Source organism: Vulpes vulpes, chromosome 4 (genome assembly GCF_048418805.1).
Source record: "Vulpes vulpes isolate BD-2025 chromosome 4, VulVul3, whole genome shotgun sequence".
NCBI lineage: Eukaryota > Metazoa > Chordata > Mammalia > Carnivora > Canidae > Vulpes > Vulpes vulpes.
In genome coordinates this window covers 79,141,818-79,168,050 of record NC_132783.1, presented here as the reverse complement: position 1 = coordinate 79,168,050, position 26,233 = coordinate 79,141,818, and the positions used below count along the sequence as shown (strand labels likewise).

General features: G+C 39.4%; 1 protein-coding gene and 1 long non-coding RNA gene across 6 annotated transcripts in view; one reads left to right on the top strand and one right to left on the bottom strand.

Moving 5' to 3' along the window:
• The window catches only part of PBLD (phenazine biosynthesis like protein domain containing), a 43,801-nt gene that overhangs the window by 8,075 nt on the left and 9,493 nt on the right, over positions 1-26,233 (top strand). For 2 of the 5 annotated variants that reach the window (XM_026003523.2, XM_026003533.2), the window contains exons 2-4: positions 12,745-12,863; positions 24,730-24,829; positions 25,196-25,294. In XM_026003523.2, coding sequence (XP_025859308.1) covers positions 12,780-12,863; positions 24,730-24,829; positions 25,196-25,294 — 283 coding nt within the window. In that variant the 5' untranslated portion in view covers positions 12,745-12,779. Of the gene's footprint in view, positions 1-8,974; positions 9,077-9,833; positions 10,010-12,744; positions 12,864-24,729; positions 24,830-25,195; positions 25,295-26,233 lie in introns of those variants that run through there. The other 3 variants (XM_072756181.1, XM_072756182.1, XM_072756183.1) reach the window with 3 other exon arrangements.
• LOC140598619 (uncharacterized) lies at positions 10,545-25,278 on the bottom strand. Its single transcript, XR_012001103.1, has 3 exons — positions 25,152-25,278; positions 22,290-22,405; positions 10,545-10,718 (listed from the first exon to the last, which is right to left on the bottom strand). It is a non-coding gene; the product is annotated as an uncharacterized lncRNA (long non-coding RNA).

Below are 26,233 nucleotides of genomic sequence, written 5' to 3'. Positions count from 1 at the left end.
TGCCTTTTGATTAGAGAGTATATTCCATTTACATTTGATATAACTACTGATTAAGTAGGGTTTAATTCTGCCATTTCCTATTTATTTTATTCATATGTCTTTTTGTTTCTCTGCTCCACCATTACTGCTTTCTTTTGTGTTAACTACATATTTTATGTCTGTATATGAATTTGCATATTATCTATATATCATATATATGACTATATATAAAGAATATATGTATATTTCTTAAAAGCATGCATTTATTTGATTGGTGCCAAAACCTGGGATTGAATGTAAGCATGCATTTGTAAGTGTACATAAAAAGAACAGAAGGGTATATATAAATAGGAAGGCTACACAGTTTTAAGAGTTATTATTTTGTTTACTTATTCAAGAGATTGTAATAAAATCCATAACATTTAAAAACCCACTACTTCCCACCATTGCTAAAAGTTAAACCCCAATAGTATGTGTATATAGAGAGACTATTTTTCTCTAAAGACTCTGTAGACTCACTTTTACCCATTAATTTCAAGATAGACCAAAATTTCACCCGTGCATTACAAAGAGATTGATGAATCTTATGAAACTAAAATATAAATTCAGAATTCAAAAATAAATTCAGAATTCAAAATATAAATATGTAATATAGTTGGATCGTCAAATATAGCTTCTTTATAGAACAGTAGAAAGAGCCAAAGCAATTTTTGGCATATGTGAGAGTTTTACTACTGCAAACAAAGTACTGAATCATGTTTTTATTACTTAGAATCATAACATCAGTTTATAATCTATTTTCTGTAGTTCATTCTAACTCCTTGAACTTCTTTGGAGGCAGGAATGTGGGTCTCTCTTTTTTTTTTAAGATTTTATTTATTTATTTGGCAAAGAGAGAGTGAGTACACAAGCAGGGGCAGAGGGAGAGGGAGAGAGAGAAGCAGACTCCCTGCTGAGCAGGGAGCCCCATGCAGGGCTCAATCTCAGGACCCCAGGATCACGACTTGAGCCAAAGGCAGATGCTTAAGTGACTGCGCCACCCAGGGACCCCAAGAATGTGGGTCTTATTTTCAAGTAGTCAAAGTATTTTTTAAAAAATCCTTTGATAGAGGGCACCTGGCTGGCTCAATCAGTTTAAGCATTTGCCTTCGTTCAGGTCATGATCCTAGAATCCCAGGATCGAGCCCCACATCGGGCTCCCTGCTCAGTGGGGAGTCTGCTTCTCCCTCTGATACTCCCCTCTTCGTGTTTTCTCTCTCTCACAAATAAATACGTAAAATATTTAAAACAAATTGGTTGATAGGGCACCTGGGTGGCTCAGTCAGTTGAACATTGTACTCTTGGTTTTGGCTCAGGTCATGATCTCAGAGTTGTGAGAATGAGCACTGTGTTGGGCTCCATGCTCAGCAGGGAGTCTGCTTGAGATTTTTTCTCTCTCTTCTGCTCTTTGCCCCTCTCATACTGTTTCTGTCTCTAAAATAATTTAAAAAACAATAGAAATAAAAATTTGGTCAATAAATAGTCATGATGATGAGAGCCATAAACCAACAGAAATGTAGAAATTTCAAACAGTGGGTGTTTGAACATAAAAATAGTTGATGAAATCAAAACCAGGCTATTCTTTTAACAAAACCAGGCTAACATTTTAACAAAGGCAGTGTTCCAGAGGTCTGTTGAGTCTGGGAAAATGCATAAAAGTAAACACAAAGTAGTAGAGTGCCATATATATTTCTTCATAGCTAGATGAAACTAATTTAAACATAAATTTTATTCCAAAAATTTTTTAAAAAGATTTTATTTATTCATAAGAGACAGAGAAAGTCAGAGACATAGGCAGAGGGAGAAACAGGCTTCCCATGGGAAGCCAATTTGGGACTCAATCTTGGGACCCAGGATCACACCCTGAGCCAAAGGCAGACACTCCCTCAAACAGTGAACCACCCAGGCATCCCTTTTCTTCCAAATTTTGCACTTAGATCTTAGCCAAGAGGCCAAGAAGCTATTTCTTCCAAATTTTGATGTAAAACTTATTTTACTTAAAATAGTATTTTTAAAAAAGATTTTGTCTATTTATTTGACACAGAGAGAGAGGGAGAGAGCGAGGACAAGCAGGGGGAGCAGCAGGCAGAGGGAGAGAGAGAAGCAAGTTCCCCATTGACCAGGGAGCCTGATGTGGAGTTTGATCCAAGACTCTGGGATCATGACCTGAACCAAAGGCAGATGCTTAACTGACTAAGCTACCCAGGTACCCCAAATGTAATTCTTTTTTATAGTTATTTTCTTCCTACCAGCTAGTAAAGTAGACAGTGTTGATGTACACATTGAATGCCAGTACTCTGTTTTTAAGTGTTTACATTTTCAAGAAACTAAACTGGTATTTACTAATGAATAGCCTAATTTTGAGGCAGCAGTTATAAGCAAAAGCTAAGTAAGTTCTTTTGTGCAAACAGGATATAACATGAATCAATTTTCTGTTGTCTCTAGCCACAGGAGACCCATAAACAAACTAGGTATTATAGAAGGATGAATAAGGGGATCCCTGGGTGGCGCGGCGGTTTAGCGCCTGCCTTTGGCCCAAGGCGCGATCCTGGAGACCTGGGATCGAGTCCCACGTTGGGCTCCCAGTGCTTGGAGCCTGCTTCTCCCTCTGCTCTGTCTCTGCCTCTCTCTCTCTGTGTGTGACTCTCATAAATAAATAAAAATTTAAAAAATATATATATAAAAAAAAAGAAGGACGAATAAGTATTAGTGTTCCCAAGCACACCCATGAGCAGGTTAATGACTAAGCTATTTGAACAAGGGAGGCTTATGATTTCTCTACATTTACATGGTAGATTAGAATTCAGTAAAGTATCTATTCTTCTCAAAAATGAACATGATAGACCTCTGGGGAAGGTAGTGGGACAGGGAATTGTCAAATGGGATTTTTGTTTTTTTCTGTACCATCTTATTGTTTATAAGGAGATTATATTCATATACTAAATTGATTATTAAAAACTATAAAAAGTTTTATTTATTTTTTATTTTTAAAAGATTTTATTTATTCATGAGAGACACAGAGAGAGAGACAGAGACATAGGCAGAGGGAGAAGCAGGCTCCCTGCGAGGAGTCTGATGTAGGACTCGATCCCAAGACTGCAGGATCATGACCTGAGCCGAAGGCAAAGGCTCACCCACTGAGCCACCTAGGTGCCCCTAACTTTAAAAAGTTTTAAAAAGAGATACAAGTATAGTTGAGAAATCATAAATTTAGATTTATGAACTTGTACCCTCTGGGGGTGATTGATTTCTATTGAAACAGCATTATTTGTTTTCTTTATTTATTTTAAGGACACAACCATAAAGCTTTAATAAGTTCTATAAAAGTATATCTTTTTTAATATGTGTTTTTATTATTATTTAAATTCAATTAACATATAATGTATTTGTTTCAGAGGTGGAGGTCAGTGATTCATTACAGTGCTCATTACATCATGTGCTTTCCTTTTTTTTTTTTTTTTTAAGATTCCATTCATTCATCCATGAGAGACACAGAGATAGAGAGAGAGAGAGAGAGAGAGAGAGAGGCAGAGACATAGGCAGAGGGAGAAGTAGGCTCCATGCAGGGAGCCCGACGTGGGACCCGATCCCAGGTCTCCAGGATCATGCCCCGGGCTGAAGGCTGCGCGAAACCACTGAACCACCTGGGCTGCCCCCATCATGTGCTCTCCTTAATGTCCATCACCTTTTCTTTTTCTTTTCTTTCTTTTTTTTTTAAGATTTTATTTATTTATTCATGACAGACACACAGAGGGAGAGAGAGAGGCAGAGGCATAAGCAGAGGGAGAAGCAGGCTCCATGCAGGGAGCCCGACATGGGACTCGATCCCGGGTCTCCAGGATCTGGCCCTGGGCTGAAGGCAGTGCTAAACTGCTGAGCCACCTGGGCTGCCCCTGTCCATCACATTTTCACTTCATCTCCCCACACCCCTCCTCTAGCATATTTGTTTTAATGAAGGATAGTTGGAAGAAAGGCAGGCAGAGACAAGGGGCCCCCCCTCCCTAAAAGGATACCACCCTTAAAAGGATTTTACACCATCCTGGAAGGAACACTCTGCCTTTTCCCATGTGATAGATAGATGACAAAAACCTGATTGGGTGACAGGCTCTTGGAGGGTTAATCAGATTAAACAGTCTGCCAGCAACCCCATAGAAACTTCTAGACTTAGAAATTTCAGTGGCAACCCTCTTGGGTCTCCTCCTTCTTTGGGAGCTTTGTGCTATATAGCTCAACAAATTGCTCAATAAACTTTGCTTTGCTGCCTACCAATCTCTCTCTGGTCTACCTCTTCATTCTTTGAAGCATGACCAAGAACCATGGGCACCAAAGGAGAAGAAATCCTGTAACGGTTTAACATTATTGAAGAGCATATAAAACCACTCTAGGGGCCCAAATGGAACGTGAGTAAAACTAAAGAAGAAGGGTGCCTGGGTGGCTCAGTCTTGGTTAAGCATCTGCCTTCGGCTCAGGTCATGATCCCAGGGTCCTGGGATCAAGCCCCACATTGGGCTCCTATGCTTCTCCCTCCACTCCTCTGCCCCTACTCCTACTCACTTGCTCTCTCAAATAAATACTAAGAAAATTTTAAATTATTTTGGTCATTTGAAAAACATCCTGCCTGATACCTGCACGTCAGGAGCAGCCATTAGGTTAACCAGGATGCCAGAATTTGTGCAGACCCACTTACTAGGTAAAGAAAAGCAAGCTGCTTAAACTTTACCTGTCTCAATTTTTCTCTCACTGTTTTAGTGGGAGGTTATGCTGCTTTTTCCTTACAGAAATGAAATCAAGGGATCCCTGGGTGGCTCAGCGCTTTAGTGCCTGCCTTTGGCCTATGGTGTGATCCTAGAGTCTCAGGATCGAGTCCCACATCAGGCTCCCTGTGTGGAGCCTGCTTCTCTCTTGGCCTGTGTCTCTGCCTCTCTCTCTGTGTGTGTCTCTCATGAATAAATAAATAAAATCTTAAAAAAAAAATGAAATGAAATAAAAATTAATTTTAAAGGGGAGGGAAGGGAAAAGAAAGACATCTTCAGAAATGAAAATTAGAACCTTGGAATAGAGGAGTATAACTCACTCATGAGGCTCTCTCCTCTTCCTGGGTACTTAGCATTGGAGCCTCACACACAGTCACTGTTGAAGTGAACTTTGGATTTCTGAATCTACTGAGATGAAGACCAAATTGTAGACATTGGCTCCAGGAGATCTTTAAAGCCTCATCTTTACTCTCTCCTATCCTCCTCCCCTCTCTATTTCTGTATCCAATTTACCTTGTCAACAGTCCATGCACTGTGCCTAAGATGCCTGTTTCCACCTTCTGGAAATGCCAAACACTTTTTTTGTGTACTTGGACCAACTCAAATGTCACTTCAGCTCTGGAGCTCCCTCTGACTATCTCCTGGGCAGAGTTATTGCTCTCTTACTGTCTTCCTAAGCATTTTAGCTATATATTACTTTCATATTTATTATTTTTATGTTGGTTTTCCCACTAGTTGAGAATTATTTGAAAGGGAGTGACTTGTCATTTTATCTCCGAAGTCTAAAATGTGCTTGGTATTTAAGAAATACAAAGTAGGGATCCCTGGGTGGCGCAGTGGTTTGGCGCTTGCCTTTGGCCCAGGGCGCGATCCTGGAGACCCGGGATCGAATCCCACATCAGGCTCCTGGTGCATGGAGCCTGTTTCTCCCTCTGCCTATGTCTCTGCCTCTCTGTCTCTCTGTGACTATCATAAATAAATAAAAATTTTAAAAAAAAAGAATCATTAAAAAAAAAAAAGAAATACAAAGTAATTTTTTAAAAGATTTTATTCATTTATTTGAAAGAGAGCAGAAGCAGGGGTCGGGGAGCAGCAGAGAGAGAGGGAGAAGCAGACTCCTCAGAAGCAGGGAACCCAACAAAGGGCTCAATCCCAGGACCCTGAGATCATGACCTGAGCAGAAGGCAGATGCTTTTTTTTTTTTTTTTTTTTGAGTAGGCAGACGCTTAACTGACTGAGCCACCTACACACCCTATGGAAATATAAAGTAATTTTTGAAAAATAAATTATTATGAGCTCTACCTTAAGCATAATCTGTCACCATAGAGTACTAACAGGATATCAATTGATTAAACAAACAAAAATTCCTTGGGTCGCCTGGGTGTCCAGTCAGTTGAGCGTCAGTCTCTTGGTTTCAGCTTAGGTATTAATCTTGGGGTCATGGGATCGAGCCCCAAATTGGGGTCCCTGCTCAGTGCAGAGTCTGCTTGAGATTCTCTCTCCTTCTTATCTCTCTGTTCCTCACACTTGTACTCTTTCTCTCACTCAAATAAATAAATAAAGCTTAAAAATTGAAGACCACACAAGCAAATGGAAAGATATTCCATGCTCATGGGTTATAAGGACCAATATTGTTAAAATATCTGTAGTACCCAAAACAATCTACAGATTTAATGCAATCCCTGTCAAAATACCAACAGCATTTTTCACTGAGCTAGAACAAATGATCCTAATTTTTTTTTTTAAGATTTTATTTATTCATGAGAGGCACAGAGGCAAAGACAGAGGCAGAGGGAGAAGCAGACTCCATACAGGGAGCCCGATACAGGACTCAATCCCAGGACTGCAGGCGAAGGCAGATGCTCAACCACTGAGCCACCCAGGCGTCCCATGATCCTAAAATTTTTATGGAACCACAAAAGACCCTGAATAGACAAAAAACAATCTTGAAAAAGAACAAATTTAGAGGTACCACAATTCCCAATTTCAAGTTATATTACAAAGCTGTATTAATCAAAATGTATAACTGGCACAAAAATAGACACATAAGATTAATGAAACAGAAAAGGGAGCCCAGAAATAAAGCCACGATTACATGATAATCATTCTTTGACAAAGAAGGCAAGAAAATGTGTAGGAAAAAAACAGTCTTTTTAACAAATGGTGTTGGGAAAACTAGACAGCTACATACAAAAGAATGAAACTGGATCACTCTTTTACACCATACACAAAAATAAACTCAACATGGATTAAGGACCTAAGTGTGAGACCTAACACTGTGAAAATCCTTGAAGAGAGCACAGGCAGTAATTTCTCTAACCTTAGTCATAGCAACATTTTTCTAGGTATATCTCCTGAAACAAGGGAAATAGAAGCAAAAATAAACTATTGGAACTACATCAAAATAAAAAGCTTCTGTACAGTGAAGGAAACGAAATAAAAGACAATCTACTGAATGGGAGAAGATATTTGCATATGACATATCCAATTAAAGGTTAGTATCCAAAACATACAAAGAACTTGTACAACTCAATACCAAAAAACCAAATAATCCAGCTAAAGAGTGAGCAGAAAACATGAACAAATATTTCTCCAAAAAAAAAAAAAAAAAAAAAAATATTTCTCCAAAGAAGACACAGATGGCCAACAGACGCACGAAAAAATGTGCAACATCACTCATCATCAGGGAAGTACAAATCAAAACCACAATGAGATATCACTTCACATGTGTCAGAATGGCTAAAATCAACACAAGAAACAAGTTTTGGCAAGGTTGTGGAGAAAAAGGAACCCTCATGCACCCTTGGTGGGAATGTAAACTGGTGCAGCCACCGTGAAAGACAGTATGAAGATTCCTCAAAAAATAAAAAAAGAACTACCATATATATTTCAGTAATTCTACTACTGGATACTTACCTAAAGAATAAGAAAACACTAGTTGGAAAGGATATCTGCACCTCAATGTTTATTGTAGCATTATTTACAATAGCCAAATTATGAAAGCAGCCCAAGTGCCCATTGATAGATGAATGGATAAGGAAGATGTGATATATATCTCCAAATACCATCATACTTAAACTTTTTGAGCTTCCATATATTTATCTGTAAGATGGGAGATGGGAATTATAATAATATTTATCTTATGGGAGTGCTCTGAGAATTAAATGCTCTTAGAACCATGTCTAGCACATAATAAATGCTCAGTAAGTATTGACCGTTGTTATTCTTAGAATTTTGTAGAACAGGATATTAGACTGTATTAATTTCCTATTGCTGCTATAACAAATTACCACAAGTTCAGTGGCTAACAACAACACAAATTTATTATTTTATACTTCTAGTGTTCAAAAGTCCAAAATGGATTGCACTGGGCTAAAATCAAGGTATTGGCAGGAATGGTGCTATGGACTGAATTGTGTCCCCTACCCAACCCCACCCCTCCTACCCCCAATTCATAAGTTAGGGTTGTAACCCCAACTGTGATGGTATTTGGGAATGGAAGCCTTTGTGATGTCATTAGGTTTAGATGAGGTTATGAGGGTGGGGCCCTCATGATGGGATTAGTGCTCCTATAAGAAGAGAGCTTGCTCTCCTTTCTGTCACATGAGGACACAAAAGGTGGCTGTCTCTATACATGCATATACATTCATACGTACATATACATATATATGATTCTTTGATGGGGCTGAGCATATTGCCTCTCCAAACAAAATCAGAGTTCTTTTAGGAAAAGTAAAGTACTAGTGTGTTGTGGGTAGAGGATGGGTGGGACTGAGGGAAGTGGTGTTAAATAGGCAAATGATACTGGCTATTAGCCTTTAAGAATCTTTTCCCTTTATTTATTTATTTTTTTAAGATTGATTGATTTATGATAGACAGAGAGAGAGAGAGAGAGAGAGAGAGAGAGAGAGAGGCAGAGACACAAGAGGAGGGAGAAGCAGGCTCCATGCCAGGAGCCTGACGTAGGACTCTATCCCGGGACTCCAGGATCGCGCCCTGGGCCAAAGGCAGGCGCTAAACCGCTGAGCCACCCAGGGATCCCCAGATCTTTCCCCTTTAAAGAAACTGTTTCCATTTAAGAACCAATGCAATTTAGAAGCCTCATAAAACTTAGTTACAAAATTTATTCTTTTAAACTGTTCTTTTTTTTTTTTTTTAGATTTTATTTATTTATTCGTGAGACACAGAGAGAGAGGCAGAGACACAGGCAGAGGGAGAAGCAGGCTCCACGCAGGGAGCCGGATGTGGGGCTCCATCCGAGGTCTGCAGGATCATGCCCCGGGTGAAAGGCAGGCGCCAAACCGGTGAGCCACCCAGGGATCCCCTCTTTTAAACTAGTTAAGAAAAGTTCAGAAGAGTATTTAAACACTGTATTTTAAAAACTTGTGGGCAGCCCGGGTGGCTCTGTGGTTTAGCGCCGCCTTCAGCCCAGGGCCTGATCCTGGAGACCCAGAATGGAGTCCCACGTCGGGCTCCCTGCATAGAGAGCCTGCTTCTCCCTCTGTCTGTGTCTGCCTCTGTGTGTGTGTGTGTGTGTGTGTGTGTGTGTGTGTGTGTGTGTGTGTGTCTCATGAATAAGTAAAATCTTAAAAAAAAACCTTTCACATGTAATTCATGATCACTATGGAAAAATTAGAAAAATCTTTTCAATATATATTTTTTCATCCAACTGAAGATGTAGCTGACAGCTAGGACTAATGAGGCTGAAGTTCAATGAGGTTAAAAATATGCTCCTTTTGGCACACGCATGGCTTCTAAAATTGCATTAATTCTATTAAATTGATGAAAACTATGCTTCATTATCAGAACTTTAATTTGTTTTCTATGTTTTCTAAAATAATAAAGACATTCTATAATAAAATTTCCATGTAATTTCATAAATGAACTGTAATTGACAATAACAATGATGCCCCTGAAAGAGAAATGTTGGCTGCCAGATGATTCTGTGTTAAGAACTCCTAAGTATTTGTCAGCAATATATCAAAGTCCACTTTTGGTGTATGCTCAGTGTATAAATTTACTTAATTAATTCAATAAATATTGTGTGCCAGGCACTATTCTAGGAACTGAGATCATCACAGGAAAAACAAAAAGAGGTTCTGACTTTCTGCTCTATACAGTCTGGTTAGAATAATCCAAGAAACACAAATAAAAACTCAAGATATGTTTTATTCTATCATGTTACTAATGGTGGAACACTTTCATATGCTGTCTAACTTGGTATACTCTTTCTGAAGGTAAGTTTATATGTGTGAGTTAAGGTGTCTATATACTTTGACCTAGGGATTTTGCTTTTAGGAATCTGTTATAATTACAGAATCAGAAATGCAAATGATATTCAACAAGTTTCATTACTACATTATCTATACAAGTGAAAAATTAGAAATAACTTAAATATTCACTAAAGGGGAAATACTTAAATAATTTATAGCCTACCTAAAAGCCTATTGTAAATCTATTAAAATGATGTTTTTGAAGCATTTAGTGCCCTCAAAAATACTCAAGCTATTCTGTTAAGGTAAAAATTCTGATTAAAAAATATATCTAGGGCAGCCCCGGTGGCTCAGTGGTTTAGCGCCCCCGGGGCGTGATCCTGGAGACCCGGGATTGAGTCCCGCATCAGGCTCCCTGTATGGAGCCTGCTTCTCCCTCTGCCTGTGTCTGTGCCCCTCTCTCTGTGTCTCTCATGAGTAAATAAATAAAATCTTTTAAAAAAATATATCTAAAATATTAATAATGTTATTGCTTGTAGGTCGAAAGGTACAGGCTTACCGGGATGCCTGGGTGGTGCAGCAGTTGAGCATGTGCCTTTGGCTCAGGTTGTGGTCCCGGGGTCCTGGGATTGGGCTGGGGTCCAGCCCACATCGGGCTCCCCACAGGGAGCCTGCTTCTCCCTCTGCCTATGTCTCTGTCTCTCTCTGTGTGTCTCTCATGAATAGATAAAACCTTAAAAAAAAAAAAAAGGTACAGACTTATTGAAGATACTGAACTGGGTCAAAGGTATAACCTTCCAGTTACAAAATAAATGTCATGGGAATATAATGTACAGCACAGTATAGTTAGTTAGTAACTATAGTTAGTGCACATTTGAAAATTGCTGAGAGTAGATCTTAACAATTCTCATTATGAGAAAAAAACTTTTTTGTAACTGCATGGTTACAGGTTTTAATTAGACTTAGTATGATCTTTTTATAATATACACAAATATCCAGTCATTATGTTGAGTTGAAACTATTATCATGTTCCGTACAGTATACCTCAATTAAAAAAAAAAAAAGCTGGCATTTGGCAAGAAAGTTAAGCAAAACACTTGCATAATTTAAAAAAAAAAAAAAAAGGAAAAAAAAAGGGGCACCAGGGTGGCGCAGTTTTGGCTCAGGTCTTGATCTGGGGTTTGTGGGATCAAGCCCCAGGCAGAGCAGACTCTGCATTCAGTGTGGAGTCTGCTTCAGTTTCTCTCTCCTTCCAGTGCCCTCTGCACTTTAAATAAATAAGTATTAAAAAAAAAAAAAAAGAAAAGAAAAGAAAGAAAACTAGGCCTGAGAGCTGTCCATAGGGCTGGGGCTGGCAGGTTGTTTATCTTAATCCTCTTGAGAACAGGAAATGTATGTTAGGATGTTTTTTTTTTTCTTTCTTATTCTTCTTTTAAATTTAAACAAAGCATCCCTAATTTGTTGAATTTTTTTAAAGTTCTATAACTTTGGGAGTGACGAATCCCTCCATTGCTCTGAGAAGGCCCATGCTTTCTAGAAAAGCAAAAGAAACACCCTGAATGTTAACATAATTTATTTCTAGGGAGGGGAAGTACAGATTTCCCTTATAATGAAAAACTTTATTTAACAAATGTATATCATAAGCTCAAAAAAGTGTCTATGTATATAGGTTTATAAAATAACACAAAATTAGTTAAAGCATGAGACTCCTTTACTATTGTAAGCCTTAAAAAAAGCTATTGTTGATTTTTGGTTACTTTTTAATTTTCCAAGTTTTTTATAATGGGGATATTTATTATAATTGGAAAAAATGCATTATTTAAAAGGATAGTGATACTCATTGGGAGACTATAGGAGTCTATATGTCTAATGAAGGATAGTCAGAAGAAAGGCAGGCAGGGACAAGGGGTCCCCACCCTAAGAAGAAACCACCGTTTTTTTTTTTTTTTTTTAAGATTTTATTTATTCATTAGAGTGTAAGTAGGCAGAGTGGCAGGGAGAGGGAGAAGCAGGCTCCCCACTGAGCAGAGACAACCCCACTCCTCTGCCCCGTCATGTAGCGTTCTATTGCAGTACCCTGATATCATGACCTGAGCTGAAGGCAGACACTTAACCAATTGAGCCACCCAGGCACCCCGGGAACCACCCATAAAAGGATTTTACACCACCCTGGAAGGAGCCCTCCACTCTTTCCCACATGATAGGTAGATGACAAAAACCTGATTGGGTGACAAGCCCCTGGAGGGTTAATCAGATTAAAACAACCCAGCAGCAAGCCCATAAAAAAACCCTAGACTTAGAAACTCAGGTGGCAAACTTTTGGGTCCTTTCCTTTTTTGGGAGCTTTGTGCTATTGCTCAATAGACATTGCTTTGCTGCTTACCACTCTTCATCTGGTCTACCTCTTCATTCTTTGAAGCAGCATGACCAAGAACCTCAGACACCAAAGGAAAAGAAATCCTGCAATGTATCCCCTTGGATATTTCAAGTACTTCATTAAAAACAAAATTGAAGCTAGTTTGGCTACTCTAAGAAGGAATATGATTATGTTCTTAAGTATACATAGAGTATAAGAATCATACAAAATTTGAAAATAAAATATTCTATTCAGTATTTTAAAACAAATTCAATTTAAAGACTTAAATATTAGGGGATCACCTCTCTTTAAATGTAGGTATATTAGAATTATTGGTTGACCTGGGTTGTTAGTTGCTTCTGTACACCAAGTAAAACATTAACTTCCTGATTTTTTTCAACAGAAGTAAAGCTACCTGCAATTTTGAGAGCAAGAAAAATGAAGCTCCCTATTTTCATAGTAGATGCATTTACAGCAAAAGCATTTCGTGGGAATCCTGCTGCTGTTTGCCTCCTAGAAAATGTAAGTACTTGGTTTTGAAGTGCAGTACTTGAAATTCTAGATTCCTGTAGAACAAAATATTTCTTATAAAAACAAAACAAAACCAACCAAACAGACCTATCTGTTTGTCTTTGGTTTGCGGTCTTTGTCAAATGATACCAGCAATGTTAATGTCTGCAAGTTGATTTTGACCAAATTATATGATGAGAATGCTTGCCCCCAGCTGCTATAAGTCTGGAAAATTAATGATTTATATAAGGAAGTACTAGAGCCAATTAAAAAAAAATACAGAGAGTTCTTGTTTAGCCATCAGGTTTTTGTTTAGTGAGCACCAAATGTGAAGATGAGTAACATAAAATATTTTAGCTGGATATCTTTAACCTTACCTATTTCAGATAATTAGAAATTCTTTTCAGGACCAAGCAAAAAACATTTTGCAAGGAATTAAGTAATGGAGTAGAAAGAAGGCATTAAGCTCTAATATAGGGAGAATTCTGTTTCCTGAAAGTCTTATTTTAAAAATGGCTTTTGAGGGACACCTTGGTGGCTTAGACTCTTGATCTCAGCTCAGGTTTTGATCTCAGGGTCATGAGTTCAAGCCTCATGCTGGGCATAGAGCCTACTTAAAAAAAAAAAAAAGAAAAAAAGGTTTTGATTAGGATAAGTATTAACAAAATAGTTAAATATTTATTGATCTTAGGTGCTTTCTGTTGGTACCTGGCTATTAGGAAAGAAGCCAAGGAGCCCTTGCACTCAGAGCATTTAGTTCAAGAGTAGATTATCTGAGAATTACTCCAGAAACACAGTAAGCAGTTGATGATTTTATTTTATTTTATTTTAAAGATTTTATTTATTTATTCATGAGAGACACACAGAGGCAGAGACACAGGCAGAGGGAGAAGCAGGTTCCATGTAGGGAGCCCCAGGTGGGACTCGATCCCGGGTCTCCAGGATCACGCCCTGGGCTGAAGGCAGGCGCTAAACTGCCTGCAATTGATGAGTTAAATGTTTAACTTATTTGAGCAAAGTGTGTTGGGGACTTCCAAGTGCAGTGAATTTCAAGCTGCACATAAAATCACCTAAGGAGCTTTATTTTTTTTTAAAGATTTTATTTATTTATTTTAGATAATGGAATGAGGAGCAGAAGGAGAAGGAGAAAATCTCAGGCAGACTCCCTGTTGAGCACAGAGCCTGATGCGGGGCTCCATCTCACACCTCTGAGACTGTGACCTGAGCTGAAATCAAGAGTCAGACTCTTAACCTACTGAGCCACCTATGTGCTCCACCCAAGGACTTTAAAATTCCTATGTCAGGGGAACCTGGGTGGTTCATTCATTTAAGCATCTGGTTTTGATGCTTTGGCTCAGGGTTCTGGGATCAAGCCCCACATGGGGCTCCCTCCTCAGTGGGGAGCCGCTTCTCTCTCTTCCCTCTGCTACTCCCCCTCCTTGTGCTCTCTTGCTCTCTCTCCGTCAAATAAGTAAATAAAATCTTTTTTTTAAAGATTTATTTATTCATGAGACACACACACAGAAAGAAAGAGAGAGAGAGAGGCAGAGACACAGGCAGAGGGAGAAGCAGACTCCATGAAGGGAGCCTGATGTGGGACTTCATCCCGGGCCTCCAGGATCACATCCTGGGCCAAAGGCGGCACTAAACTGCTAAGCCACCCGGGCTGCCCAAATAAATAAAATCTTAAAACAAAATAAAACAAAATTCTTATGCCAGAATCTCTGGAGGTGGGATCCAGGTAGGACTGTTTTTTGAAGCTCCCCAAATAATTCTAGTGTGTTCTCAAGATGATGAATGGCTGAGGTTTTACTAAGATGGGTGAACATTGTTGGTTGAGTCCTTGGTACACTTATGTTTTTTTTCCTCAAGCAGAGCAACAAAATGGTGAAGAATCCTCATCTCACCTTAAGAATACATGCATTATGCAACCTTGCAGCTGGCATTTTCCAACCATAAAATGCAGAAAGTAATAAAGTTAACAGGCTTTATCAAGTAACACAAGAGTTCGGGAGGATTAGTGAGAGAATGATTAACAACCAGATTCTAAATTCTAAACTTTCTTTAGAAACAATCTAAATCATGAACTTTAGGCAAACAACTTCATGTCAAGGAATTGTGGAAATGACTGAAATTACTTGTCAAGAGTCTTAGTATATTTGTTGCATGTCTCCATGTAATATTCTTGAAGAGTTCTAAAAATAGTTGCAAGTGATTTACATACTCAGTTTTCATCAGATGACAAGAATGAGCATTATTCTTTAGCTTATTCCTTTTACTTCCAGTACATTCACTGCACACCAGAGCCTTTCTCTCTCTCTTCAAATATATTTTATATTATTTATATTTTGGGGAAAATATATCAAAATTAAGCAAGGAACTTAGCATAGTTCAATGCAATATGCTTCTAAGAATGGAAGAAAGAAAAAGAAAAAGAAAAGAAAAAGAAAATAAGGAAGTCCATAATTCAAGGATGCTCTCTGAAGAGTCTCCCAATTCATTTCCAGGCTTTGGACCTGTGGCGCCAGGCTAATTTGGTGGCCTATCAGGGAAAACTGAATAGATAATCTAAAGAACAGTTTACTATTTTCCTATTCTGTGGATGTGAGAATCCTGTTCTCCTGGAGGCTAATTTGGCATTTTTCCCAATTCATAATCAATAAAAATTCTCGAGTAGGTACAAATTGTGGTTTATGCCATTGGATTCCTTTACCCATGGTTGGACACAGTGGACACCTGAAACACCTAGAGAGAATGCAAGTAAACTTAGGAAAATATCAGAGACAAAAAAAGCGCTAACCTTATCATGTTCCCACAGTTTAGTAGGTGTGTAGCTTGTCATTGCCATATTCTACAAATATTTATTGACATCTACCACAACCCAGGCTTTGGGGGTAGGGATAGGAAGTACAAAGATTAGTAAATTTGCCTGCCTTTAGGTGCTCAAAGTCTAGGGAGAGAAACAGACATCGAAACCTGATCATTACTTAGTAGTTACCACTGAGGCTAAAAGATCTAATGGTACCGGGTACAATATGGACTCAGAAAACAGAACAATGTTGGATTTTACAGAGGAGAAAATACTTCAGATTTTAAGTGAAGGGCTTCAAAGGAATATTCCTTTTTGTTTTGTTTAAAATTATTTAAAAATTTGACTGAAATGAGACTAATCACAAAAAAATCTTCGTGGACAGACTTAAAGACAAGGCAATTGCACTTTGAGCTGTTTGAATACTTGAAAAAAAAAAGTTCTTTTTTTTTTTTTTCTGATGAAAGACTTTTGGAAGGAAAGAAAAGTAAAAAAATTCTAGGTAGCAACATTCCAAGATCTAGAATATTCTAGTTTGTTTTGTTTTCTAGGCAAATCCATTTTTTAAATTTTCACATGAGTAACATATAACACCAAGCAGAAAATAAAAACAGATTAATGGCTAAATGGAACATGGAAGAGATATTTGAAAAAAATATTTAAAACCTCAAAAAACTGGGGCACCTGGGTGGCTCAGTCAGTGAAGTGTCAGACTCTTGATTTTGGCTCAGGTCATGATCTCAGAATTCTGAAATAGAGCCTGGTGTCAAGCTCCATACTACATGGAGCCTGCTTAAGATTCTCTCTGCCCTCGTCCCCTCCTCGCTCTTGAAAAGAAAAGAAAAGAAAAAAGAATAAAGGGGAAGGGAGGGGAGGGGGGTAGGGAAGGGAAGGGAAGGGAAGGGAAGGGAAGGGAAGGGAAGGGAAGGGAAAAGGGAAGGGAAGGGTAAAGAAGGGAAAGGAAGGGAAAGGAAGGGCAGCCCCGGATGGCTCAGCGGTTTAGCGCCGCCTTCAGCTCAGGGTGTGATCCTGGAGACCCGGAATCGAGTCCCACATCAGGCTCCCTGCATGGAACCTGCTTCTCCCTCTGCCTGTGTCTCTGCCTCTCTCTCTCATGAATAAACAAATAAAATCTTAAAAAAAAAAAAAAAAAAAAAAAAAAAAGGAAGGGAAAAACCCTTAAAAAATTGATGGTGTTGGGGGATCCCTGGGTGGCGCAGCGGCTTAGCGCCTGCCTTTGGCCCAGGGCGCGATCCTGGAGACCCGGGATCGAATCCCACATCAGGCTCCCGGTGCATGGAGCCTGCTTCTCCCTCTGCCTATGTCTCTGCCTCTCTCTCTCTCTCTCTCTCTCTCTGTCTCTGTGTGTGACTATCACAAAAAAAAAAAAAAAAAAAATTGATGGTGTTGGGACGTCTGGGTGGCTTAGCAGTTAAGCCACCTGGCTTTGGCTCAGGGCATGATCCCGAGTCCCCGGATCCAGTCCCACATCGAGCTCCTTGCATGGAGCCTGCTTCTCCCTCTGCCTATGTCTCTGCCTCTCTCTCTCTGTGTCTCTCATGATTATTTATATAAAATCTTAAAAAAAAAGATGGTATCCTCAAATGCCTGGTGATTAATTTGACCATAAAGATCATGTAGAGACATGAAAAATGTATAGAAACAATATTTTTTAAAAAGATTTTCAGGGGAAGAGGGGCAGAGGGAGAAGGAGAGAGAGAATCTGTAGACAAATAAGTGCTAAACCTTATCATATTGCTCACAGTTTGATAGGTGTTTAGCCTGGTAGGTGCTGGGCATAGAGTCCAATGCAGGGCTTGATCTCACAATCCTGAGGTAATGATCTTAGCTGAAATCAAGAGTTGGATGCTTAAGCAACTGAGCCACCCAGGTACCCTAGAATATATATATTTAAGATTTTATTTATTTGAGAGAGAACAACAGGGAGGGAAAGGGAGAGAGAATCTAAAGCAGACACTGCAGTGAGTTCACAGCCCAATATGGGGCTTGATCCCACCACTGTGAGATCACGACTTGGGTTGATACCAAGAGTTGGATGCTCAATAAACTGAGCCACTACACACACACAAGAACAACATTTTAAAGAATGAAATAGATACAGTATTTTAACAGCTGTTAAAAACTACAAGAACTCATGACTAGCTACCTGAAGAAGTCAGAGGGCTGGGGTAATGCTGAGGGTTGTTTATTTTTCTTTAAACCAGCTTTATTTTTATTTTATTTTATTTATTTTATTTTATTTTATTTTTTAGATTTTATTTTTTAGATTTTATTTATTTATTCATGAGAGACACAGAGAGAGAGGCAGAGACACAGGCAGAGGGAGAAGCAGGCTCCATGCAGGGAGCCCGATGTGGGACTTGTTCCTGGGTCTCCAGGATCATGCCCTGGGCTGAAGGTGGCGCTAAACCACTGGGCCACTGGGGCTGCCCTATTTTTAAAATATTTTATTTACTCATGAGACACAGAGAGAGAGAGAGAGAGGCAGAGACAGGCAGGGGAAGAAGCAGGCTCCCCATGGGGAGCCTGATGTGGGACTTAATCCCAGAACCCCAGGATCATGATCTGAGCCAAAGGCAGACGCTCAACCATTGAGCCACCCAGGTGCCTCTGTAAACCAGCTTTAGTTAGTGAAAATAACATCAACAGGAGCAGGGAGCCCATATTTATTCTTCATATTCTAACAAAGCCTCAAGTTGTTTTGTTTTGTTGTTCTTGCTCGTGTTGTTGTGCATATGTGTATGTGTATATGTAGGTGTGTGCTCAGGGTGGTGTTTGTCAACAGCAACAGTATTGATATTCTGGACCAGGTAGTTCTATGTTGTGTGAGGCTGTCATGCGCAATGTTGGCAGTATCCTGGGCCTCTGCCCACTAGATGACAGCAGTTTTCCCTTCTATCATGACATCAAAAATTGCCCCCAGTTGAGAACCACTGTTTCAGAGGATCTTTTCTAAAGATTTTATTGATTGATTGATTGAAAGAGTAGAACAGGACAGGGGCAGGGTGAAGAGAGAATCTTCCAGGAGACTCATTACCGAGCATGAAGTGATGCAGGACTTGATTGCAAGACCCTGAGATCACAACCTGAGCTGAAACCAAGAGTTGATGCTTAACCTCCTGAACCACCCAGGCACCCCTCAGAGGATCTTTTATAAACAGCAGTTTATTTTTGGGTTTGCCTGCTAAAATTATCTATAAAAACAACTGTGTTGTGTGTCTAGTGTATACATTTATTCCAATTCAGCTGGCACTTACTGGTCATGTACTATGTGCTAGACACTATGCCATGATCAGACATGATATTCCTATATATGCATTTTTATTCTTTTAAACACTAACCCAATTATTTCCAGTGACATCAAGGAGGACTGGCTTTGCATTTTTAAAGAGGAATGCCTAGTTTTAGTTCTTAAACTACTTACTGTTCCAGTTTTCCTGGTTAAATTTAGAGGGTAACAAAAGCCTTTTTTTTTTTTAAAGCCTCTTTGTAGCTTGGTGTGTTATATAATTTAAGAAAAACGAGCATATAGTAATACTGTGTTCAGTTTCTGCTTTAACTCATTTGGGGAAGCTTTTGATGCAGTGGCCACTTCCAAACTTGGTACCCTTCCATTGAGGATCACTGGCTCTGTGTGCCTACACAGGGTGAGAGTCTCTTGGGGTTTCTAGGGAATTCCAAAGTCATATTTCATTTTTATTTATTTTTTAATTTTTTTTATTTATTTATGATAGTCATAGAGAGAGAGAGAGAGGCAGAGACACAGGCGGAGGGAGAAGCAGGCTCCATGCACTGGGAGCCCGATGTGGGATTCGATCCTGGGTCTCCAGGATCGCGCCCTGGGCCAAAGGCAGGTGCCAAACTGCTGCGCCACCCAGGGATCCCAATATTTCATTTTTATACCCAGAAAAGGCATGTTAAAGAATGCAGAGAAGATTTTTCCCGGCCATTGAAAGGTTTCCTCTTGCCTGGTATTAGATGAAAAAGATCAATAAAAGGGAGGGGGAGATGCTGATGTGGGAATTTCTACTTCATTGGCTACTAGAACATAACCCTCAGCTTTGGGAGCAATAACTTCAGGCAAGTTCAGCCAGATACTGTGCTAAATTGCTTTTTATATATTCTCTCACTTTACCCTTACATCACTCTAAGAGTAGGTTTTGTTTTTGTTTTTGTTTTTTGTCTAGGCTCCACACCCAGCATAGGTCCCAATGCAGGGCTTGAACTCAACAACCCTGAGATCAAGAGCCAGACATTCAACAAACTGAGCCACCCAGGCACCCCTAAGATCAGGTCTTATTATCCTCATTTTACAGATGAGAAGACAGAGGCAGAGGCAGGATAAATGATTACCTAAGTGGCTGACTTCAGGATCCCACAGCCCATGCTTTTAACCCAACATACTACCAGACTAGATGTCCTCCCCTTTTATATTGTCTCAATGGACTCTTTACTTCCCAGTTGGTAGCATGCATTGCTTTTGTTGTAATTCATTCAATGCCTGTCTTCCTCGCTAGACTGCACATTCTATGAAATCTTAACCTATTCTAACTTACTCTATGACACATGGGAGTCACTAAATAGCTATCTCTTAAGTGAAATAAATCTGTTAATTAAATTATGGCAAGATCTCTTTCTAAGAGTTCTAGCTGACTAACAACTACTGATCTCTTACTGTTATTGGTAAGCAGGGTGTGCAAAGTGGTGGTGAGCTTTGGGTTCTATGATGGAGCTGGAGAGACTAGGCACCCATGAGAGTCATCAGAAACAAGATGGCCTACAGTTTGAGGGCTACATTGTTGTGGACATAATTTCAAAATAGGAAATCCAAGTGCTTCAGAAGGAATCTCCCATTTCTTCCTGGATGATTTAGAACTTTCTATATCTGGGGTGCCTGGGTAGCTCACTCTGTTCAGCGTCTGCTTTCTGCTCAGGTCATGATCTCAGGATCCTGGGATCAAACCCCACATTGGATCCTGGGGATTGAGCCCCTGCTCATGGGGGAGCCTGCTTTTCCCTCTCCCTCTGCTGCTTTCCCTGCTTGTGTGCATGCTCTCTCTCTCAAATAAGTAAACAAAATCTAAAAAAGAAAGAAAGAAAGAAAGAAAGAAAGAAAGAAAGAAAGAAAGAAAGAAAGAAAGAAAGAAAGAAAAAGAAAGAAAGAAAGAAAGAACTTTCTATATCCAAGTGCTTTTCCTTTGCTGGGATCTACCTACAGCAGAGGGACAAATGATCAAGGACTGATAACAGGATGGTCATGTTTAGACTGTCATATTTCCAAGCTGCCACAAGATGGGAGTATTTTAAAACTTTGCTCTGATTTTCTGATCATTAATGTTTGTGGGCCATCTGGTGATGAAACCTGTGTCCCAATGCAGCACACTGGAACTCCGAAAAACAAACACAGCTCTGTCTTTGCTATTGGAAATTTGACTTATGAGATTGCCAAAAGGAAATGGATATTAAATCAAGAGAATTAACAGTTGGTGTGTAACTGTTATGTGCTGCATTTGAAAATAACTGTAATGTAAAATGAAAAGATTATTGCAATGGAAATTCAGTTTTTTGCATGAATGCAGTTTCTTCTGTTAGAGCTTCCAGAGTTGAAGCTTTAGCCTAATGATTGACCATTATCTTGACCTGTGGTTCCACTGTAGAAATTCGGTTGCTTGTGGTGCATATTGCTACTATCAAACTTTCTACAGCGTTTCTGGTCCTTCAGGCAAAAAGCAAGTGCATCTTAAGTGTCCTGGGACAGAAATTACAGTTTTAGAAATTCAAATCGCAATTGGTGCAATACACCAAGGTAGAGAAGACTAAAGAGCTTATGGTTAGTGAAGTGTGTATACTAGTTGATGTGCAAAAAACCCATTTGCAAAGAAATCTATTCTATTCAGAATAGATGGTGAGCTTGGCTACAACATGGCTACTTTAGTGCTTTTTGAGACTCTTGTCCTAAAGGTGGAGGGAGGGAAGCAATAGACAAGGAAAAGAAGGACAAAGGTAGGGAGTTTGGTCAGATTGGAGGAGGAAGGACTGGCAGGCACTGCACATTTCTGCGGCCATGGTGGCAAATCCAGAAAGACCAACACAGGCTTTTCATTATCACCCCTTCAATTGCCACTGAGGCCTGTGATTGCAGACTCTGCTGTAGGGAATTAATTGGCTCCTAGTTTCTCTCAGGTGTTGTATGCCCAGGCACATGGGCCTGTTTCCACACAGAACATTCAATGAGCCAAGAGACATGCTTCTTAACATAGTTGCTTTGTTGGCTGGTCTGTCCAGCATACCCTCTACCCTCTACTCGGGTGGACTACTCACTCCCCAAGCCCAGGGGTGACAGGTATTCATGCCACTTCATTCCTACCATCCTAATTTTCCTTACCTCAGCTCACAGAATCCTAGAGTGTCAAAGATTTAACAGAAAGAGAACAGAAGTGAGGTCAAGTGATTTGCCCAAGAAGCATCCCCAATATGAAGCTCTTTGCCCATATTTTCCTGTCCAACTCACCAAAATATGCCCCATTTCTAAGCCCACCTCACAGCTTCATCTTTAAAGTCCTAGATTATTTATTGTAAATAAAAATCTATGTGTCTCAATTACATACCCTCTGCTGTTTCTCACTGTTGCTTTTCGATTCCTTGCCAGATGCTAGGTCCCTTGAACATGGGGTTGTATCTTATCCACCAGGGCTTCTCAAACTTTAATGTGCACCCAGATAACCTAGAAATATAGTTTAAAAAAAAAGGAGAGTCTGATTCAGAAGGTCTGGAGTGGGGCCTGAGACTGTATTTCTAACAAATTCCCTTGGTAGTGGTGCTGGTGCTGCTGGCCTAGCACAGCATTTGGTAATTGGCTGATGGCTGCTTTCTCTTAGAAATGCCGCAGGAATCCGTCAAATCTGATAGACATTGGTTTTCCTGTCTGCAGTGTTTTAAAGGGATAATAAAAGTTTGTCTTTGTTATGGGTAGGTAGAGTAGTGTGGCTGGTTAAAGCATGGGTTTCAAAATAAAAGCTAACCTTTACCAAGTACTTACTGTGTGTTAGGCATTGTGAAGAACACTTTATATCATTATTGGATTTAATCTTTGGAAAGAAAAATGTTAAGTAAAACACAAAACCATTGTGTTATGTTTGGGTTATCAGATAATGATACCAATTTAAGTCATTTCTCTTTCTCCAGGACTACCGAGTGTCTATAGATTTTGAATACAGTGCTCCTTTAAGAAAAGCTTTGTAAATCCACTAGAATTTTTATATCAGCTGATAGTTTAAAAATCATGACTGATTTCTCACAATAACCACTTATTTTGTGCCTTATATGAGGATGTGGAAAGTGTTTCAAAAGAATTTGAATCAACTAAAAGATAATGGATTCTTAACCTATATAAGTCAGATAAGTGAATTATGAATTTATTAGTATAAAGTTATACATCTATTTCTGGGTTTTGGGGTCTTAAGAATAGTAAATTTGGCCAAAGCAAAAATGCATTTGTCTTGAGAATGCTTTAGAATTCAAAATCTAACTAGTAGCAAGCATTTGTTGATTAAAAAATTTATTTTCATTCTCTAAAGGAAAACTCATATTTCTGACCCTTTTTTTCTTGAGTTGAGGAAATGTGTGTGTATGTGTATATATGTATTTTTCTGATTTTACAGTAACTCTTTTGTCTAAGTACTGTTGTCTTCATTTTATAGGTGTGGAAACTGAGGCTCCATGAAATTAAATGACTTGTCCACTCTTGCACAGCTACTAGGACTTGACCCAGGATACAAATTCACATCACTTTTTAAACCATTTATTTTGAAAAATTAAAAACTTACAGAAAAGTTTTGAGAATGGTACAGTGAACATCCATATACCTTTCCTCTTGATTCACTGATTGTTACCATTTACAAAGCCCACATTCTTAGCCACTTTACCATTTATTCAGCATATTGTGACCTTAGAATATTATACAACCACTCTGTATTTGATTTCTTTATGTGCAAGTAGTTAAAAATATCTATACTGAGTGTTTTAAAAATGAAGATAAAGTGGGGCACCTGGCTGGCTCAGTTGGTAGAGCATGTTACTCTTGATCTTGGGGTCACGAGTTCAAGCTCCATATTGAACATAGAGCTTATACACACAAAAAAAGTAAAAATGAAGATGTGAGTCCAGCAAATGTTTTTTTTTTTTTTTTTTTTTTTTTTATTTATCTATGATAGTCACACAGAGAGAGAGAGAGAGGCAGAGACACAGGCAGAGGGAGAAGCAGGCTCCATGCACCGGGAGCCCGACGTGGGATTCGATCCCGGGTCTTCAGGATCGCGCCCTGGGCCAAAGGCAGGCGCTAAACCGCTGCGCCACCCAGGGATCCCTTTTTTTTTTTTTTTTTTTTTATTTATCTATGCAGCAAATGTTTATTGAGCTGCTACCATTCTGGGATGAATCCAACCTATAAGCCAGAAAAAAATCAAGATAGCACATTGTATGCTCTCATAAAGTCAGATGTTGGGGAACAGACAGTGAAAGGATACACTGGGCAAATTCAGACGGTCTAAGCACTGGGAGAAAACAAAGCCTTTAAAGCAGTCTGGAAGGCTTCCTGGAGGAGGTGACCTCTAACCTGAGGCTTGACTCATGAAAGGGATCGAACCACATATAGTGGGAGCAGAATGGGCCAGCCTACCCAGAGTGGATGCTGAAGATCTTTTTATTCAACAAGAAAGGGCGATTGTGGAGTTTCCCCTTGTGGAGATTGTTTAGAAGAGAGCACATGCTCTCAGGTAGACTAGATAATAACCTCATGAAAGGGCAGCCAGTAGGTTTTCCAGAGTCTGTTCTAGCTTTGTGCATCTATAGCTCCTCACAGAGTGCTACAAGCATAGATTTCTGAGTAACAATCTTTGTAAAAGTGTCTTGACTTCCTTGGCAATTATTTCCCTTTAAGCTTGTAACTTTTAATACTAATAAGCTGTGTTATTAACTAATGGCAGTTGCTGTCCAAGGAAGTCTGATTTGTTTTTCTAGAATCTCAATAAACTTTTGTTTCTAATTTAGAAATTGGATGAAGACGTACATCAAAAAATTGCAAGAGAAATGAACCTCTCTGAAACTGCTTTTATTCGAAAACTGAACCCAACTGATAACTTTACACAAAGTAAATATGCTTTTTTTTTTCTTTAAGCCATTCTTGAACAGTAGCAGAAGCTACTTTTCCAGTGGGGGAATGATATTTAAGAGAGATGCCCATATACTATTTGCATACAGACAGGAGAGAAGGTGGGGAGATTCTAATTCGGTTTTGTTCATCTGGGGGAGCCCTAGGATGTTAGATAATTTGAATGTTTCTGCTCCAGATCTGTCACTGGGGAGCCCTAGGATGCTGGCCTAGACTTCACTCCTCCTTCACAATGTATTTCAGCTATTATTATAGTGAAATATTTAGAAAAGAATAAGAAAATGAAAAGTTTGTGACCTACTTGTATGGGAATGATCTTGTCTCTCTTTGGCTTTCCTCCTGAAGGTTCCTGCTTTGGATTAAGGTGGTTTACACCGGCAAGTGAGGTTCCGCTCTGTGGCCACGCTACCCTGGCTTCTGCAGCTGTGCTGTTTTACAAAATAAGTAATGTGATTTTCTTTTATGAACCTATAACTGAGCAAATAGCAAATATTTTAAAAAATTGTCACTCTTTGTAATGAATCAAAGTGACTGCTATAAAGACATTGCTGAGTCTATTCATGCCATTCATTACACTGAAACAAATATAGCCCCCGAAACTTTGGCCTTTCTGAGTATGTTCCAGGCCTGTAGGAAAGCCATGGTCATTGTTCCCTAGAATGCCATTTTATTTTGAACACGAGCTCTTTGGCGTCTGACCAGCACAGGAAAGGAGCTTGCAAGACCCAATAGGCATCTCACATGATGTGACATTTTGCTCCAAATATGTCCCCACCCACATTCAGATTCATTTCACAAGGGCTTCTTCTTTTTCTTGAAGTAAACCATGCTCAACATAGGACTTGAACTCATGACCCCAAGATCAAAAAGTCACATGCTCTATGGACTGAGCCAGCCAAATACCCCTCACAAGAGCTTCTTCACTCTGATGTTTAAAGATTCATGAGCCCCGACTATATACATTTTCCTTGTGAAGAAATGAAGCTGCACCGAAATTCTACCAGTTTTCATCTTAGCTACATTTAGTATAATAAAGATTAGGGCTTGGTGGGAATGAGGCAGAGGAGAGATGCCTAGAAACACCAAGTGGATATGGAAGCAGCCATGAATAGGTGTAGACAACAAACAAGAACTTAAACAAGGAAATAAACAGGAAGATATGACAGAGTAACTGTAAGGAGAACAGAGTTGGAAAAGGAGGTTCTCTGGGGAGTTACTTAGATAGGGACAATACTGGAAGGTGTTACAGCATAAGTTTCCCTAGGAAGCACATTGCATGCCAGAAGAACTGTGGGCAGTATTCTTGGGGTCAATATTGAGTAAAGAAAGCTGAATAGAACAGAGGGAGAAGTTGAGCTGCAAAGTGGTAGCAACAAAAAAAGG